The sequence below is a fragment of the Oryx dammah genome, unplaced genomic scaffold (assembly GCF_014754425.2).
Source record: "Oryx dammah isolate SB20612 unplaced genomic scaffold, SCBI_Odam_1.1 HiC_scaffold_21, whole genome shotgun sequence".
NCBI lineage: Eukaryota > Metazoa > Chordata > Mammalia > Artiodactyla > Bovidae > Oryx > Oryx dammah.
In genome coordinates, this window is record NW_024070205.1 from 14729987 (window position 1) to 14750043 (window position 20057).

Consider the following 20057-nt stretch of genomic DNA (forward strand, 5'->3'; position numbering starts at 1 on the left):
AAATCTACAAGGCTGAAATAATTTAATGTTTATATAAGGTCAATAATTATTTAGGTTAAAATAAATACAGACAATGAAGTCAGAAAAAGCTACTACTCATTTTCTACATAATTTTCTATGAATTGATCTAAAGTGACATGCTTGATATAGTAAGTTAAACACACGTATAATTCAACAGCTGCAGATACTATTAAAAGATTATAAACAGAATTACCTGTAATTTTTTCTATTTCAAAATTATTTTAGAGCAGAAGGCATTTTTATAACTCTATTACATATCATTCACAAGTCAGTAAACATTAGGCATTGGATTCTTCTAGATCAAAGATCAATAAATTAAGATTATACAATAATCCTCCAGATGAGTTTTTAATGAAAGGAACGGTCATATCTCTTCACTTCTCTTGTTATTAAAGAAAAATAGAACTACTGACTACTACCTCTAAAGTTCCATCTAAGCACAACAAAACTGCCCAGCCTTGGAAAACAGACAAATGGAAGATGGCAACTAGATATCCCATTTTTGAAACCAAGTCTTACTTAAGATCACACATGGTTTATGGACTTCCTCTTTTGACAGAAGCAACAAAATTATGTCCCTAGTAAAAGATATGAACACTGTTTCTATATATCTTTTAAGATGCTTTGAAGACATGTCCAATATGTCATTGCTTAATAATAATACCCCTAATAAATATTTTCTAGTTAAAGGTCAATGCCTGGAAAGTGTATTTTTATTTTAAAAATCAGTAACTTTAAAAAATAAATATTCATGGAAGTTTAAGTTCCCTGGGGAAATTTGTAAAGATATAAAACATTTTCAGAGTTTACACTTCAGGGGAAAAGAGAAGTGGTATATCCGGCCTAGAATGTTTTTGTTTTATCTTAGCTGTTAGGAAGCTTAGTGCTAAAATCTGTGTTCAAGTACTGCAATAATTGTTTGCACATGTTTTATAGTAAAAATATCTCTTTGGTTCTTCTTCACTACCTGGCTCTTGCACCTTTAAGCCTAACTTAAACTCTCTTGTACTCAGGTGGTCCTTTAAAGGCCCATCTATACTCAGTTATTTTTAAAAAGTAGACAGGATATAACTAATACATAAAATAGATCACTTCATGAGGAGTTTGAGAAAAGTCAAGAACTAACTGAACATCCTAATAATGGTTTATACAGCAAAAGAAATGGAGCTGTTCACTATGGACAAATCACTTACTCTTTCAAAGCTAGTTTCCTTAATGATAAAACACAGACTTTAATAACATTTATTTAGTCGCTAAGTCATGTTGGACTCTTTTGCGACTCCATAAACTATAGCACATAAACACACTAGCAAAGTAATGCTCAAAATTCTCCAAGCCAGGTTTCAGCAATACGTGAACCGTGAACTTCCAGATGTTCAAGCTGGTTTTAGAAAAGGCAGAGGAACCAGAGATCAAATTGCCAACATCTGCTGGATCATTGAAAAAGGAAGAGAGTTCCAGAAAAACATCTATTTCTGCCTTATTGACTATGCCAAAGCCTTTGACTGTGTGGAGCACAATAAACTGTGTAAAATTCTGAAAGAGATGGGAATACTAGACTACCTGACCTGCCTCTTGAGAAACCTGTATGCAGGTCAGGAAGCAACAGTTAGAAGTGGACATGGAACAACAGGCTGGTTCCAAATAGGAAAAGGAGTACATCAAAGCTGTATATTGTCACCCTCCTTATTTAACTTATATGCAGAGTACATCATGAGAAACGCTGCACTGAAGGAAGCACAGCTGGAATCAAGATTGCTGGGAGGAATATCAATAACCTCAGATATGCAGATGATACCATCCTTATGACAGAAAGTGAAGAAGAACTAAAGAGCCTCTTGATGAAAGTGAAAGAGGAGAATGGAAAAAGTTGGCTTAAAGCTCAACATTCAGAAAAGTAAGATCATGGCACCTGGTCCCATCACTTCATGGCAAATAGATGGGGAAACAGTGGAAACAGTGACTGACTTTCTTTTTCTGGGCTCCAAAATCACCACAGATGGTGACTGCAGCCATGAAATTAAAAGATGCTTACTCCTTGGAAGGAAAGTTATGACCAACCTAGATAGCATATTCAAAAGCAGAGACATTACTTTGCCAACAAAGGTCCGTCTAGTCAAGGCTATGGTTTTTCCAGTAGTTATATATGGATGTGACAGTTGGACTTATATATAAAGAAAGCTGAGCGCCAAAGAATCGATGTTATCGAACTGTGGTGTTGGAGAAGACTCTTGAGAGTCCCTTGGACTGCAAGGAGATCCAACCAGTCCATCCTAAAGGAGATCAGGCCTGGGTGTTCATTGGAAGGACTGCTGTTGAAGCTGAAACTCCAATACTTTGGCCACCTGATGCAAAGAGCTAACTCATTTGAAAGGATCCTGATGCTGGGAAAGATTGAGGGCAGGTGGAGAAGGGGATGACAGAGGATGAGATGGTTGGATGGCATCACCAACTCAATGGACATGGGTTTGGATGGACTCTGGGAGTAGGTGATGGACAGGGAGGCCTGGCGTGCTGCAGTCCATGGGGTCGCAAAGAGTCGGACACGACTGAGTGGCTGAACTGAACTGAAACTGTAGCCCACCATTAGATCAGTGCTTTTCACATCTTTGGCTTCCTGGCAGAAAAACTTTTTCTTTTTTAATCATACATGGAATCTCTCTACATAAATAAAAGAAAGCTGAATAGCTAAAGTTGGGGTTGAAGGCCAAAAGCACACTATTATCAGGCTCCCCATCAACCTTTCTACCCCTAATCTCTGGCAACTCCAGAAACACTTCAAGAAGGTTCTGTGTTATACAGTTTAAGAAACTACCAACTAAATGTTGATTCTAGTCTCTTGTGGTTCTAAAATTCATTATGCACCAAAGCCAAAGGATTCCTACCCCTTATCCATGTATTTTAAGTAGAAATCTTGATTAACTATTTGAACATCAAAAATGATACTATGGAACAGTCACAATCTCTATGAACTCCGTCCATTCATCTAGCTGCCATAAATTTTCTTAAGAAATTAAAAGTGTAAATGGTTAAGAACTGTTTGAAAATTTTTTTATTAATTCATCTTCACATTCCATGGGATATATTTATTATTCTGACTTTAATACAATACTTCCAAAGACAAAATGAAAGATGCATACCTTTACGGAGATTTTCATATAGACTCTCAATGGTTAAGAGCAAGTTCTTTTCCATAACTAATCCAAATACAGCCAACCAATGTTTTCTAAAGCACTGTAATAAATGTATTAGAGTCCATGGAGGTTTCAAGTACAGCATCTAGAGAAAAACAGCATTATTGATGAATTTATTATTCTATTATTTTAAAGTACCTATTTAGGAATTCCTACATAGATATCTAGACAAGACATAATTGAATTCTTCTTAAACTAAAAGATGTAGCCAGTCACAATCTTAAAATGCCCATTCCACTGAAAACTGCTTTTATAAAATTCATAATAGTAGTAATACTTATAGTTTCAGAAACTATGTGTGCCAAAAGAAAGCATAGTTTTAATCAGAAAAACTACAGTTCTAGTCAGCAAAAGTTGTCATCTACCCCTCAACATGGTCATTTCTACAACAAAATCAATCTAATTTCCTAAAACTAGAGAAAAACATCTATACAGAAAAGAATTTTCCTTAAAGGCATGTTTATAAAGAAAACTCATCATTAAGTACTACAAGATCAGTACATCCTTTCTTCAATCATTCATATGCAATCACTTTATTAGACTCTATTATGAAATCTAATTTACGTCAACCTTCCTAGAATCTGATCATTCTTCAACATCTTGGTTTAACACTTGATAGTATAATCAAGCCACACTGACAAATATTAGAATCTCACTGAATATCTGGGATAGATACAATTGATAGGGAATAAACTTTCTCTTAATGATAAATGTGAATAGCAAACAAACATTAAACTAAGAAGGCCACTATTTCCAAATGTGATGTTTACCTATTATAGAAAAGATGTGAATCTAAAGAAAATTCAAAATATTTTACTAATACCAAATTTACACTCTGATTCTCAAACTTATATCACATAAGCCACAATATAGACATTTTGACTCAAATAAACTAAAAATGAGACATTTTCTTTCAATTTAAGCTCCATGGAGGAAATGTCTAACAAATGGTAGACACCCAATAAATATTTGTTCACTGAAAAAATGAATGATAAAAAACAGTCCTAATCTTTAGGAAATGTCCATCAGTTAGTTTTTAAAGTTATTCTAAAAACTTCAAGAAAAATATTAATGTGATATCAATTATTACAATAAAACATATATTTTATACAAATAGTATTTCTTAAAATAAGGCAACAAATCTTTAGCAATAAAAAAGAAACCTTTAACTAAGCATTCAAATAATCACCTCCATCCAGAGGTTTCCAAAAGCAATTTTCATTTCTGTTTCTAATATGGAAGATAAAGCTGTTCCAAGAGATCTTTCGAGATCAGATACAATCTTTTCAAGTAGAAGGGGTAGTCCAGAGTTTGTAGATTCTTTTTCATGGCTCTCCTCCAAAGGTGTTGTTTCTTCAAAACAAACAGTTACAAGCTTTATTTAGGACGTTAATAGTAAATATTTTACACATATAATTAGTATTTGGCCATAAATAATAAATATTTAATGGATATAATTAGTATTTGAATCTAGAGTAGAAATGAATATTTTTAAAACAAGATTTTGGGGAGTTCGCTAGTGGGCTATGGTTAGGATCCAGGCTTTCACTTGCCCTGGCCCTGGTTCAATCCCTGTTCGGGGGAACACTTGCAAGCCATGTGGCATGGCCAAAAATAAATAAATAAAGAGTATTTAGAAATATTTATATAGCTGTTTTTAGATGCAAACATTACATTAGTAAATGCTTTATCTTTTTGACAAAAGGCAATGAAACGTTTTTACTAAAATAGAAATTTGAAAGAAGAAAAGGAATTTGAGAAATGTATATATTTTAACCTTACATTATTTAAAAAATTAAAAATTAAAATAATTCTTTACATCTATTAATATTTATAATAGAAAACCAAGAACTATGGACAAAATGTGTTTACTTCCAAAAATCATAAACATAACTCACATCAATAAATTGTCTTGAAAAGACTAGAATCTCTGACTTAACTACCTATACACCTTCACCTTCTAATATTAGTTTTGATTATTTTCATTTACATTATTTCATTATAATTACTATTTTGACACCTGCAAACAACTGCAATTTCTTTATGGCAAATTTCAAAATATTAAGGGGATTACCTCTATGAATATGAAGCAAAAATTTAAAATGTCAGTAATAAAATGAGCAAATCAAAAGCATATTTCCCTTGAAAAACTATAAAGTAGAATATTCTGTAACTGCCTCTAAAGGCCATTTAGAGTATTATGACAAAGGAAACTTTATTAACAAAAAGGTCAAATAAGCACCAAATAAGTAGCATATACTCAAATGAATATATGAAGCATATGTATATGCTACTATAAACTTCAATACTTATTTTTCCCTCAGAAGGAAATGGTGAGATATGTTTTTAAATAATGTGTATATTAGTTTAAATTTAAAAACATTACCCCTAGAGTCCTTCAAGTCCATTACTGTTTTACTATGTTAATAGAAAGTTATGAATATGAAAGTAATGTTAAGAATAAACTATTTTCCCTACCTCAAATGGATATTTCTTATAGCTACCATTAATTTAAAAGGTATCCTCTGTGAAAGAAAAAATAGGATTCACATGGTGATTACAAATATATAAAAATGTATATGAGTGTACAGACAAAAATACAAATTAATTTGTAACAGTATATATAGAAGGCAATCATGTATGCTTTTTCTTGGATCACCATTATAATATTCATTCATTTCTACCATTTATGTGCCAGCAAATACTTCAAACAATGTTTCTTTAAATGTACAAAATAAAAATCTACCATTAATTCCAACTGTTGTCAATATTCTTAGTACACAAAATAAGATATACTTCTAATTATTTGTAGTAAGAATACTACCTGCTTTCAATTGTTGTTTAGATATACAAGGCTGATGACATACATCTGTGTTCAGAGATAAATTTAATAACTCTGCACTCAATTCTTCTTTACTGAGTGACTTCACACCACTTATTAGGCCTTTGTTTCTTAAATTTCTATCATCCCTAGGTTGGATTAGGAGGAAAAAATATTTTATTTTTTATAAGACAAATCGTATGGCAACTAAAATCACATGGAATCTAATCAGAGGCTGGTGATTCTCAGTACATATATTAACAAAGGATAACTTTTTAATGCAGAAGATAAATTATCATATACTAGAGGCATATCATCTTAGCTTTTGAGAATAATTATTATTGTTACATGTTGAATGTTTTCCTGGTATCGGGAACTATGCTAAGCACTTTATATATATCAATCCATTTAATTCTCACAACAAACTTCTTAGGTAGGAGTGGTACTAATTTTTATCCCCATTTCACACATAAGAAACTTAAGTATAAAAAGGTTAAGTAACTTGTCCAAAGTTATACCTGGTAAGTGGGAGGTGGATTTGAACACAAGAATATGATCATCCTAAGAAAAATAAGCATTAAGAGCCATAATAAAATAAATGATTTACAAAGGGTAGGCAATTACAAATTTATTTAGAGTGGGCCTAAGACAAATGACCTGCCTCTTGAGAAACCTGTATGCAGGTCAGGAAGCGACAGTTAGAACTGGACATGGAACAATAGACTGGTTCCAAATAGGAAAAGGAGTATATCAAGGCTGTATATTGTCACTCTGCTTATTTAACTTATATGCAGAGTACATCATGAGAAACGCTGAACTGGAAGAAACGCAAGCCGGAATCAAGATTGCCAGGAGAAATATCAATAACCTCAGATATTCAGAGGATACCAGGCTTATCACAGAAAGTGAAGAAGAGCTACAGAGCCTCTTGATGAAAGTGAAAGAGGAGAGTGAAAAAGTTGGCTTAAAAGCTCAACATTCAGAAAACTAAGATCATGACATCCAGTCCCATCAATTCACGGCAAAACAGATGGGGAAACAGTGGAAACAGTGACTGACTTTCTTTTTCTGGGCTCCAAAATCACTGCAGCTGGTGACTGCAGCCATGAAATTAAAAGATGCTTACTCCTTGGAAGAAAGGTTATGACCAACCTAGACAGCATATTAAAAAGCAGAGACATTACTTTGCCAACAAAGGTCCGTCTAGTCAAGGCTATGGTTTTACCAGTGGTCATGTATGGATGTGAGTTGGACTATAAAGAAAGCTGAACACCAAAGAACTGATGCTTTTGATCTGTGGTGTTGGAGAAGACTCTTGAGAGTCCCTTGGACTGCAAGGAGATCCAACCAGTCCATCCTAAAGGAGATCAGTCCTGGGTGTTCACTGGTAGGACTGATGTTGAAGCTGAAACTCCAATACTTTGGCCACCTGATGTGAAGAGCTGACTCATTGGAAAAGACCCGGATGCTGGGAAAGATTGAGGGCAGGAGGAGAAGGGGACGACAGAAGATGAGATGGTTGGATGGCATTACCGACTCAATGGACATGAGTTTGGGTGGACTCCGGGAATTGATGATGGACAGGGAGGCCTGGCGTGCTGCGGTTCATGGAGTCGCAAAGAGTCGGACATGACTGAGTGACTGAACTGATGACTGAAGACAAATGATATGAATTTGCTATATGCTGTAGGAAGCCAGGATGATTAGAAATAGTGGATAAGACCAGTTTACGTGGCTACAGAGAAAGTCAAGAACATTAATAAGTGGAAAGAGATTAAAGGGCTTCAGTGCAGAAATGACATCAGATCTGTGTTTACCAAACTGTTGTTCTTGAGACTAGCAGGCTTCCAGCTTCTGTTAATGGCAGAGTAGCTTGGTCAGACTAACTTCCCATAGAGAGAATTAGAAAATCTAGACCAAAAACAACAACAAAGGCAAAATCTATTTGAAGGCACTAAAGGGCAATAAAGTGAAGGTAGAAGGTGGAAGGGAATGTACACTTAAGACACAGACCCTGCAAAGGTTAAGAGCACACTTTTCTATCTTTTTGCCTGAGGGCATTCCCCAACTTATCAATGCTTTAGGACAGAAAGTCAGAGCCTTTGTGGCTTGAAATGTCAGAAGGCAATGTTAGGTAGCACAGGCCAAAACATATGGATAGTTAAGGGGAAACTGAAGAAGGGCGGAAATCACAGAGTTGAGTCCTAAAATGTGCATATAAATTCAACCCAGAAAAAAAGCAATATACTTCCAAGAGACACATCAATCAATAGAACCAGACTCAGATATGAGACAGATGTTGAATCTGACAGGAAATTTTAAAGAATTTAGATTAACGTGTTAAAGGCTCTAATGGAAAAGGTGCATGCATGTGTGCTAAGTCTCTTCAGTCGTGTCCAACTCTTTGTCACCTTGCGCACTGCAGCCCACCAGGCTCCTCTGTCCATGGGACTCTCCAGGCTAGAATACTGGAGCAGGTTGCCAAGCCCTTCTTCAAGGGATCTTCCCCACCCAGGGATCGAACCCACATCTCTTACAGCTCCTCCTTTGGCATGCGGGTTCTTTACTATTAGCGCCACCTGGGAAGCTCAACAGAAAAGGTGAACAGCATGTAAAACCAGACAGAAATTAAAAATGCCTTCAACAAGCTCCTCAGTAGACCCAACACAGGTGAAGAAAGACCAAACATTAAGACAGGTCAAAAGAAATTATCCAAACTGAAACAAAAATGAAGAAAATGTTAAAAAATATATATGTAAGAGCTGTTGGACAATATCAAATAGTCAAATATATAGGCATGTATTAGTTGTCTATTGGGTGTGTAACAATTTATCCCCAAAACTCAGTAGTGTGAAAAAAACATTTATTATCTCACACAGTTTCTGAAAGTGAGGGATCTGTGAGCAGCTTGACTGAATGGTTCTGGCTCAGGGTATCTCACAAAGTTGAAACATACTATTCCCCAGTGTTATAGTCGCCTCATGATTTAATTGGTGCTCATTCATGTAGCTATTGGTAGGGCTTAGCCCTTCACTGGCTTTTGGCTTGTGGCTTCAGTTTCTCACCATGTGGGCATCTCCACAGAGCTATTCACAGCATGGAGTTTGCTTCCCCAGAACAACAGATCCAAGAAAAAGAAACAAGAGTGTTCCCAAAAAGGAAGTGCCAGTCTTTCATAAACTAATCTCAGAAGTGACATACCATCACTTCTGATGCCTGCTATCTGTCACACAGACGATCAACCCTGGTACAATGTAGGAGAGGACTACACAAGGGAATTAATACTAAGAGGCACAGGAATCCCCTGGTGGAAAGTGGTGAGGACTCTGCACTTCCATTGCAGAGGACCTGGGTTTGATTCCTGATTGGGTAACTAAAATCCTGCAAGTGGTACAGTGCAGCCAAGAAACAAAAACAAAAAGATACCAAGAGGCAAGGAATCACTGGAATCATCTTGGAGGCTGACTACTACAATGTATTAATAATTCTGTAATACCAGAAGGAGAAAAGAGGGAATGGGGCAGATGAAATATTAAATATTTAAAGAAATAACGGCTGAGAATTTTCCAAAACTAAAAAATGAACACCAAACCACAGATCCAAGAAGCTCAGAGAACATCAAGCAGGATAATTTCCTCTCCTCTACCACAAGCATACAGGTTTCCCAGGTGGCTCAGGTAAAGAATCTACCTGTCAATGCAGGAGACACAGGTTGAACACCTGGGTTGGGAAGATACCCTGGAGGAGGAAATGGCAACTCACTCCAGTATTCAGAGGAACCAGGCAGGCTACAATCCATGGTGTCACGAGGGGTTGGACATGTCTGAGCAACTAAGCATGCATGCTTGGATCACAAACATACACACAAACATGTGGTACATCTGCTGCTGCTGCTGCTGCTGCTGCTGCTAAGTGGCTTCAGTCGTGTCCAACTCTGTGCAACCCCATAGACAGCAGCCTACCAGGCTGCCCTGTCCCTGGGATTTTCCAGGCAAGAACACTGGAGTGGGTACATCTGCTAAAGACGGATAAAAACAAACTGCTAAAAAAAAAGACAAAGAAAAAATCTTGAAAGCAATGAGAGGGGAAAAAAAAAAGACCAAAAGAACATTACACACAGAGGAAGAAAATATTTATAGCAGACTTCTCATCAGAAATCAAACAAGTTAGAAGAAAATGCAGTGATACCTTTAAAATACTCAAAGAAAGAGAAAAAACAAATCAACCCAGAATTGCATATCCAGTAAAAATATACTTCAGAAATAAATGAGAAATAAACACACTATCAGACAAACAAAACCAGAAAATTCACTGCCAACATACTCACACATGTCAAAGCTGTTTAGGCAAAAGGAATATGACCAGAAATCTGGCACCAGACGGAAACTTGCATTCAAATAAAGAAATAAAGAATGCTAAAAATGGAATGCAAGATAAAAACATTCACTTTCTTATTTTTAATTCCTTTAAATGACAAATGAGTGAAGCAAAAACATTACAAACTACTGTGCTATTGTTTCTGTAAAAGTAAAATATGTAATAATGATAGCAAAATGGATGGGGGGAGAAATTCAAAGCATATTAAAATACTTATACTACACATGAAGCAACACAGTGTTATTTAAAGACAGACTTTGATCAAGTAAAGATGTATATTATAAACACTAAGGCAACCATTATAAAGTTTTTTTTCAAAAAGGTACAAAGTCAATAATGGAGATAAAACGCCATCACAGTTAATCCAAGAAGAAAACAAAAGGAAAAGGAAGAAAAGAATAGCTGAACAAATAAAAAATAATTAGCAAAATGGTAGATTCTGATCCAACCAATTAAATGTGAATAGTAGAAACTCATCAATTAGACAGAAATTGTCAAAATGGAAAAAAGAAAAGTATCACTTATATGCTACCTACAAAATACTTTAATATAAAGATATAGATAGGTTAAAAGTAAATGGATGAAAATATATATATTATAAATACAAAGCAAACAACACTGGAATATTAATATTAAACAAAGGAAACTTCAGAATCAGGAATATTATCAGGAACAAAGACAGCAATTAGGTAATGAGAAAAGTGTCAATTCTCCAAGAAAACTAAATGTGTATGCCTTTGACAACAGAGCTTCATAATTCATGAAGTAAAACAAACAGAATGGAAAGAAGCAAACCAATAAATTACAGTTTGGAAAGTCAAGACTCCTCTGTCAGTAATCATAAAATAAGTAGACAGATAATCATTAATATAAGGTTACAGAAGACCTAAACAACACTATCAACAAACTTGACCTATATGAAATTTATAGAATACGTGACCCACAAGAGCAGAATAAATTCTTCTTAAGAGCACATAAAACATTCACCGAGTTAAGATTTTATTCATGGGCATAAAACCAAGTTTAACAAATCTAAAGGAACAGAAATCATATAAATTATGTTCTCAAGTCATATAACAGAATTAAAGTATAATCAATAACAAGAAGATAACTGGAAAATTTGCAAATATTTGGAGTTAATTGCACCAAATATCTAAAAAACCTGTGGGTTAAAAGATAATCATGAGGGAAATTATAAAACATATTTTCTTTATTTTTTGGCTGCACCACGGCTTGCAGGATTAGCTCCCCTACCAGGGATCAAACCCCAGCCCCAACAGGGAAAGCACTGAGTCTTAACCACTAGACTGGACCACCAGGAATTCAAATTATAAAGCATATTAAATTGAATTTAAAAAATAGTGTATCAAAATTTGTGAAATGCAGCTAAGGCAGTGCTTAAAGGGAAATTTACAGAAGTCTCAAATAAATTATCTTAGCTTCCACCTCAAGAAAATAGAAAAAGGGCACAAAACAGGGATGAGCACATTTTCTGGGATAATGGAAGTGTTCTATGTATCAAGAGGGATGTGGGGCTACAACCAGGGTATCCACTGTCAAACTGTATAGTTAATATTTGGGCATTTTAACATTATACAGCTTCCCTCAATATAAAAAGAACTGTATAAAAATTATCATATCGTAGGACAGAGAGTTGGCACCCCACTCCAGTACTCTTGCCTGGAAAATCCCATGGGCAGAGGAGCCTGGTAGGCTGCAGTCCATGGGGTCGTGAAGAGTCGGACACAACTGAGCGACTTCACTTTCAATTTTCACTTTCCACTTTCATGCATTGGAGAAGGAAATGGCAACCCACTCCAGTGTTCTTGCCTGGAGAATCCCAGGGACGGGGGAGCCTGGTGGGCTGCCGTCTATGGGGCTGCACAGAGTCGGACACGACTGAAGCGACTTAGCAGCAGCAGCAGCAGGACAGGGAGTAGATGGAAATATAAGGTAATAGAAGTGTAGAAACTTGATAATTATTGTAGCTGGGTACTTAGGAGTTTATTAACTCTTCTTCACTTTGAACGTTGTTGAAATTCTTCATAACAAAACTTTTTAAAAGTTAAAAATACCATTAATATTTTTTTGAAAAATAAATGAAGGAGAATATGGAAGTAGAGAGCATAATGGATCTTAAAGAAGAAAAGGAAGAGGAAAAATAACATCACTTGACATAGGATGGTGGCAGAGTAGGTAAAGAAAAGAAGACCACACAAGACCTGCAATTAGCCTGACGAAAGATTATGAAGGAAAGGCAGAAATAAAAAATGTCTCCAAGGTTTCTGGCTTTAGCAAAATGGGTAGAAGATGGCCTTTTTTATTCAAATGGAGAACAGTTTAGAAGGAAAGATTAGGAGTTCATTTTTGGAAAGGGCAGGTTTCAGATGTCTATGAGACATCCAGACAGATATCAAATAAGTAGATGAATATATTAGTCTAGAGTTTAGAAGAGAGATGTGGACTGGAAATACTAACTGGAGGTTGCTGGCACATACTTAAGATTAAAAATGTGAGTAAAGCACTTAGAATGAGATATAGTACGTAGTATTTATAGACGGTTTCTCCTATCACTGTCATTATTAATATGAATGTTAATTATCATCTCATCATCCCTTAAAGTAGTAAAAATATCTCCTCACATTAAGTATGTCTGACTTACACAGTAAGTATGATTATCACACTTAACAGGGAAAAAACAAAAAAGGCTTGTCTGGAACATGACAATGCCAGAGGTAAAAGTAAAGTCTGACCACAAACTTTCATTTCATTGAAAACTGTTAGATCTGTTCATTCCAAAACAGTGACTGCAGAAATAATGGAGAATTGATTAAATCTCACCAATTTAATTTTCATTCTAAGTGGAACAAAAAAATAACAATTCTCTCTCAATTTTAGCTTATCTCAAATTCAAAATGATTAACATATTACTAAATCTATTTCAGCCTTCAACAAACTCCAGGATGATATATTATGTCCTACATTAATAAATAATTTGAAGGTAGAGATGGAAATCTGTTTCTTTTAAAATAAAAAAAAAATAACTTTATCTTTGAACACAGCTAAAATGGTAATTGGCAAGCCTCTTACAAGAAATATCTAAGAGCCAGTCATTTCCATAATCACTCCATTTCAGAGAATTTAGGCATGATCATGAAACTGTAAAAACCCCATTCTGAAGTGAATACAATTCAGACTAAAACTACAAACTAAAATTGCTCTTATCAGTTCCTATAGAGCCTTTTCTCATACATGATAAATACAATTTGGCAAATAAAATTTGCCACTTTTACCTTAGAACTAACTTATGAATATATTAGTTTGGAATGGAGGAATGGAACGGAACGAGGACAGGAGAAGGAGGAAAAACTCTTACTGAGATAATTTTATGTATAAGGCACTCTTCCAAGTCATATATGCATACTTTTTCTGATTAAATACTCACAATACCCTCATAAATGCAGGTATTATTATTCTCCCTATGCTTCACACATAAGGAAACACATAAAGAAACATTAAGCAGCTTTCCAAGGTCACAAAGCTGGTAAGTGGTAGACCCAGAATTTCAACTCTAACTCTGTTATAAGCACTCAGGATATAACTACAACATACATTAGCCTTTCCCAACAAATAAATTAATTAACCCTCCTGCCTCGTGACCAAAATGTAGATTTTCATTTCTAACTATTTTATTGGGATATTAAATTGACTCTCCCTTGCTTTTTCAAAAGTTTTCTGAATATCATATAACTTAAGTTGAAATGAAACTTCATGAGATTCAAATCTCATTCCTCTACAGTTTCTACATTATAAGAATGTGAGATATAACTGAATATATTTACTGGGAGATTTAGAATATTATATATGTTTTTGATCCTTGGTATGGTCATTACAGTATGATTTTTTAAAATTCTTTAATAGAAATTGCTATTTTTTAAAAAAAAGAGTAAAATGATTGTGAAACTCACGTGCACAAAATAACAAGAGAACAAGGGAATAGTTCTTGGTACTGAAGACAGCATTTTAATACACGATCATCATTGTTCTCATCACTCAATCCATCTGCGAATGCAGCAAAAGCAACAATCAATAAGCACACTCAAAATCTGGGAACTGTATAAACAATTTAGGCCATATTTACAAATTGAATCATCTGAAACAAAGAAAACTTTTTAAATAAGAGGAGGAAGATAAAACACAACAAAAACAATGACCTGAAAATTCTGGATCTACGATTCATATATTTATGGGTTTAATTAACCGATAGTTTATTAAATTGATAGTTTACTAAAACAGAAGAGAATATGCCTTAATAAACCCAAAGGAAAGAAACGTGATCAGTAGGTTAAAATACCATACTAGAAACCAAAAGCTATGAATTCTAGTCTCAGTTCAGTCACTTAAGAGACTATAAGCAAATTATATGATTATATTTTGTTTCATATTAACTTAAAAGAGGTCAGCAAAATAATGAGCAATGGTTCTACCAGCAACAGAACCACTTTCATGTGCCTGCTTTTTCTTAACCTCTGCTGCTGCTGCCGCTGCTAAGTCGCTTCAGTCGTGTCCGACACTGTGCGACCCCAGAGACGGCAGCCCACCAGGCTTCCCTGTCCCTGGGATTCTCCAGGCAAGAACACTGGAGTGGGTTGCCATTTCCTTCTCCAATGCATGAAACTGAAAAGTCAAAGTGAAATCACTCAGTCGTGTCTGACTCTTAGCGACCCCATGGACTGCAGCCTACCAGGCTCCTCCGTCCATGGGATTTTCTTCTAAGCAATAACATTTAGAGAGAGATGTACAGAAGAAGACAGCATGGGCACTAGGAAGAGAATACAAAAGGTAATTTCTAACAAATGTTAGTATGTAGCTGATATTCTCTAAGTCTTAAAGTATGTAATAAGTTGTATGTGTATATGAAAAGAATGTAACATGTAGAAAGAGGACCAAAGATATCATTTTTATAAGTCCTTACACTACCTGCCTCAAAATTCCCTGGGGTACTTATTAATAACATAGAAAGAAGCACTACACCCCAGACCCATTTATGGCTAAGAATCTTTGAAGCCTGGATCCAAAGACTGATTTAAGCCCTTGGCAAGTCTCTTACACACTAAAAGTCAAGATATGCTGGCCAGTGAGCCTTAACTTTTTTCCCAGATTATAACATTTTTCTCCCCTCAACTTTTAGCATATATCACCGAGTCCTCTAAACTTTCAAATTAGAAAACTCATTCATGCATGCAATAAACATTTTTCTAAGGTCTAAGCTGCACCAGGTCCCTATGCTTGTCAAAAGACAAGCTCTTTGGGGCCTCACGATCTCATGGCGAAGTCTAGACAAAACTCAACTGATCTCATAGCATGAACCTGAGAGACATATGACTCAGTTCTTTAATCAGACAACCAGTAAGCCAGACAGACATATGTTACAACAGCCAATTTTCCTACTTTTAGCTCACAAAGTAAATATCACAATAATGCAAAATGGGCAGCTCAAAATCAGTGGTTAACTTTAGCAACTCAATTTGACCAATCAAAGGAGGTTCAGAGCATACAGTAAGTACACTGCTCTAAAGGTATCAAAGTTCATGATTACTTGTTTTGTCACTTTTTTCTAGAATACACAGGCCCAGAAGGTACACCTAAAATTATAAGAATATTCATGAAATATTTTTACCAACAAATATTTTTGAGTACTTGCTCAGGAACTGATCAAAAATGAACAAAGACTCTAGAAACAGATGATGTGGGTTTGAATTCTTGCTTTCCCACTTACTGGACATGCAATAATGGGCAAAATGCTTAAGAAGGAAGACTAAATGAGAAAATTTATATAAAACACTTGGCCCAATATGTGGTGATACCAAGTACTTAAGTAATATGTTGATTCCTTAAGACTCAGCTTAATTGTATCTCAACAGCAATGACCTCTATTCACATCTGACATCAAAATAACTATTGTAAAAATTATAGTTAATATGATACTTAGCATATTAGTAGAATTAAAGCTTCTCAACAGCAGGCTTTGTATGTCTCATTCACTGCTGCAGCCTCAACAGTTAGAACAGTGTCTAATACAAATATCTTGCAAGTAAATGACTCAGCAAAAATGTAATAAAAGAAAATATAAAAATGATGAAACAAATGCCGGGGGTAGCAGGTATCAGATAACGTTATTTTTACCTAATTATAAAAATAAATAATATGGAAAATCTCAAAAATTCCAAAAATATAAAGAAAACTAAAATATCTCATAATTTCATCAGCTCAATACTTCCCTAAGTATATACACAGAATCTAAGGGACTTGGGATTGTAATCTATATTCTTTTAAATCCTATTTTTGTTTTTTGCAAGTTAAAATGAGTTCATTAGTGTCTGTGATCAATGCAAAGAAATAGAGGAAAATAAGAGAATGGGAAAGACTAGACATCTCTTCAAGAAAATTAGAGATACCAAGGGAACATTTCATGCAAAGATGGGCTCAATAAAGGACAAAATGGTATGGACCTAACAGAAGCTGAAGATATTAAGAAGAGGTGGCAAGAATACACAGAAGAACTGTACAAAAAAGATCTTCACGACCCAGATAATCACGATGGTGTGGTCACTCACCTAGACCCAGACATCCTGGAATGTGAAGTCAAGTGGGCCTTAGAAAGCATCACTATGAACAAAGCTAGTGAACAAAGCTAGTGGAGGTGATGGAATTCCAGTTGACCTATTTCAAATCCTAAAAGATGATACTGTGAAAGTGCTGCACTCAATATGCCAGCAGATTTGGAAAACTCAGCAGTGGCCACAGGACTGGAAAAGGTCAATTTTCATTCCAATCCCAAAGAAAGGCAATGCCAAAGAATGCTCAAACTACAACACAATTGCACTCATCTCACATGCTAGTAAAGTGATGCTCAAAATCCTCCAAGCCAAGCTTCAGGAAAACATGAACCATGAACTTCCAGATGTTCAAGCTGGTTTTAGAAAAGGCAGAGGAACCAGAGATCAAATTGACAACATCTGCTGGATCATTGAAAAAGCAAGAGTGTTCCAGAAAAACATCTATTTCTGCTTTCTTGACTATGCCAAAGCCTTTGACTATGTGGAGCACAATAAACTGGAAAATTCTGAAAGACATGGGAATACCAGACCACCTGACCTGCCTCTTGAGAAATTTGTATGCAGATCAGGAAGCAACAGTTAGAACTGGACATGGAACAACAGACTGGTTCCAAATAGGAAAAGGAGTACGTCAAGGCTGTATATTGTCACCCTGCTTATTTAACTTATATATGCAGAGTAGGGATTGGGGGCAGGAGGAGAAAGGGACGATAGGGGATGAGATGGCTGGATGGCAACACCAACTCAATGGACATGAGTTCGAGTGAACTCCAGGAGTTGGTGATGGATGGGGAAGCCTGGCGTGCTGCGATTCATGTGGTCGCAAAAAGTCGGACACGACTGAGCAACTGAACTGATGCAGAGTACATCATGATAAATGCTGGGCTGGAGGAAGCACAAGCTGGAATCAAGACTGCCAGGAGAAATATCAATAACCTCAGATATGCAGATGATACCACCCTTATGGCAGAAAGTGAAGAAGAACTAAAGAGCCTCTTGATGAAAGTGAAAGAGGAGAGTGAAAACAGCTTAAAGCTCAACATTCAGAAAGCTAATATCATGGCATCCGCCCCATCACTTCATGGGAAATAGATGGGGAAATAGCAGAAACAGTGACTGACTTTATTTTTCTGGGCTCCAAAATCACCACAGATGGTGACTGTAGCCATGAAATTAAAAGATGCTTACTCCTTGGAAGAAAAGTTATGACCAACCTAGACAGCATATTAAAAAGCAGAGACATTACTTTGCCAACAAAGGTCCGTCTAGTCAAGGCTATGTTTTTTCCAGTGGTCATGTATGGATGTGAGAGTTGGACTATAAAGAAAGCTGAGTGTCGAAGAATTGATGCTTTTGAACTGTGGTGTTGGAGAAGACTCTTGAGAGCCCCTTGGACTGCAAGGAGATCCAACCAGTCCATCCTAAAGGAGATCGGTCCTGGGTGTTCATTGGAAGGACTGCTGTTGAACCTGAAACTCCAATACTTTGGCCACCGGAGGCGAAGAGCTGACTCAATGGAAAAGACCCTGATGCTGGGAATGATTGAGGGCAAGAGGAGAAGGGGACGACAGAGGATGAGATGGTTGATGGCATCACCAACTCAATGAACATGGGTTTGGGTGCTACCTGGGAGTTGATGATGGACAGGGAGGTCTGGCGTGCTGCGGTTCATGGGGTCGCAAAGAGTTGGACACGACTGAGTGACTGAACTGAACTAACCCAATAGGACTGATATTCTAACTAAAAAGGGGAAATTTGGAACCAGACATGGGGAGAGAAGAGGATATAGAGAGACATAAGGAGAAAATAGCCATTTACAAGCCAAGAAGGCAGTCTGGAACAGATGTTTCTCTGATAGATGTCAGAAGGAAATAATCCTGCTAACACCCTGATTCTAGACTTCAGTCTTCAGAATTGTGAGACAGATTTCTGGATGATTTTTGGCATTACTTTTTAGCTTGCATATATAAGTGACACATGATACTTGTCTTTCTTTGCCTGAATTAATCTAAGAAATTTAGGATTGTAGTTTATATTCTTTTAAATATTATTGTTTAATATCACATCATTAACATTTTTCAAAATTAGTATTCTCTCATTTGGCTACAGCATTATATGTAACATCTCCAACTGTCAGACTGTTTCCAATTTCTTCCTGTATAAATCATGCTGTGAGGAACATTAAATATATCAATCACTGAGTCTCTGATTATTTCTTTAGGGTAATTGCAAGAAAGATAAATCATCTCTTTAGGCTTTGTAATAAACACTGTTAAATTGCTCTCCTGAAAAGTTACTAATTCATATTGCCTATGTACTGAGTACTGTGTTCCTATCAAGTGCTAGGAAGAAGTATCATTCTATGTCTGCGATCCAAAAATCTGCAAGCAATAAATGCTGGAGAGGATGTGGAGAGAAGGGAACCCTCCTACACTGTTGGTGGGAATGCAAACTAGTACAGCCACTATGGAGAACAGTGTGGAGATTCCTTAAAAAATTGCAAATAGAAATGCCTTATGACCCAGCAATCCCACTGCTGGGCATACACACAGAGGAAACCAGAATTGAAAGAAACACATGTACCCCAATGTTCATCGCAGCACTGTTTATAATAGCCAGGACATGGAAACAACCTAGATGTCCATCAGTAGATGAATGGATAAGAAAGCTGTGGTACATATGCACAATGGAGTATTACTCAGCCATTAAAAAGAATACATTTGAATCAGTTCTGATGAGATGGATGAAACTGGAGCCGATTATACAGAGTGAAGTGAGCCAGAAAGAAAAACACCAATACAGTATACTAACACATATATATGGAATTTAGGAAGATGGCAATGATGACCCTGTATGCAGGACAGCAAAAAAGACACAGATGTGTATAGCGGACTTTTGGACTCAGAGGGAGAGGGAGAGGGTGTGATGATTTGGGAGAATGGCATTGAAACATGTATAATATCATGTAAGAATCGAAATGCCAGTCTATGTCTGATGCAGGATATGACACGCTTGGGGCTGACG

The 20057-nt window shown here is 36.1% G+C and overlaps 1 protein-coding gene across 3 annotated transcripts in view; it reads right to left on the reverse strand.

Moving 5' to 3' along the window:
• Positions 1-20057, reverse strand: part of SWT1 (SWT1 RNA endoribonuclease homolog) — a 104913-nt gene that overhangs the window by 56652 nt on the left and 28204 nt on the right. For all 3 annotated transcript variants that reach the window (XR_005725034.1, XM_040263801.1, XM_040263802.1), the window contains exons 10-13: positions 14382-14475; positions 6040-6185; positions 4405-4568; positions 3162-3300 (exon numbers count right to left, since the gene is read on the reverse strand). Coding sequence is in view for 2 of the 3 variants with exons in the window: in XM_040263801.1 (XP_040119735.1) it covers positions 3162-3300; positions 4405-4568; positions 6040-6185; positions 14382-14475 (543 nt within the window). In the remaining variant the exon portion in view is untranslated. The remainder of the gene's footprint in view (positions 1-3161; positions 3301-4404; positions 4569-6039; positions 6186-14381; positions 14476-20057) is intronic.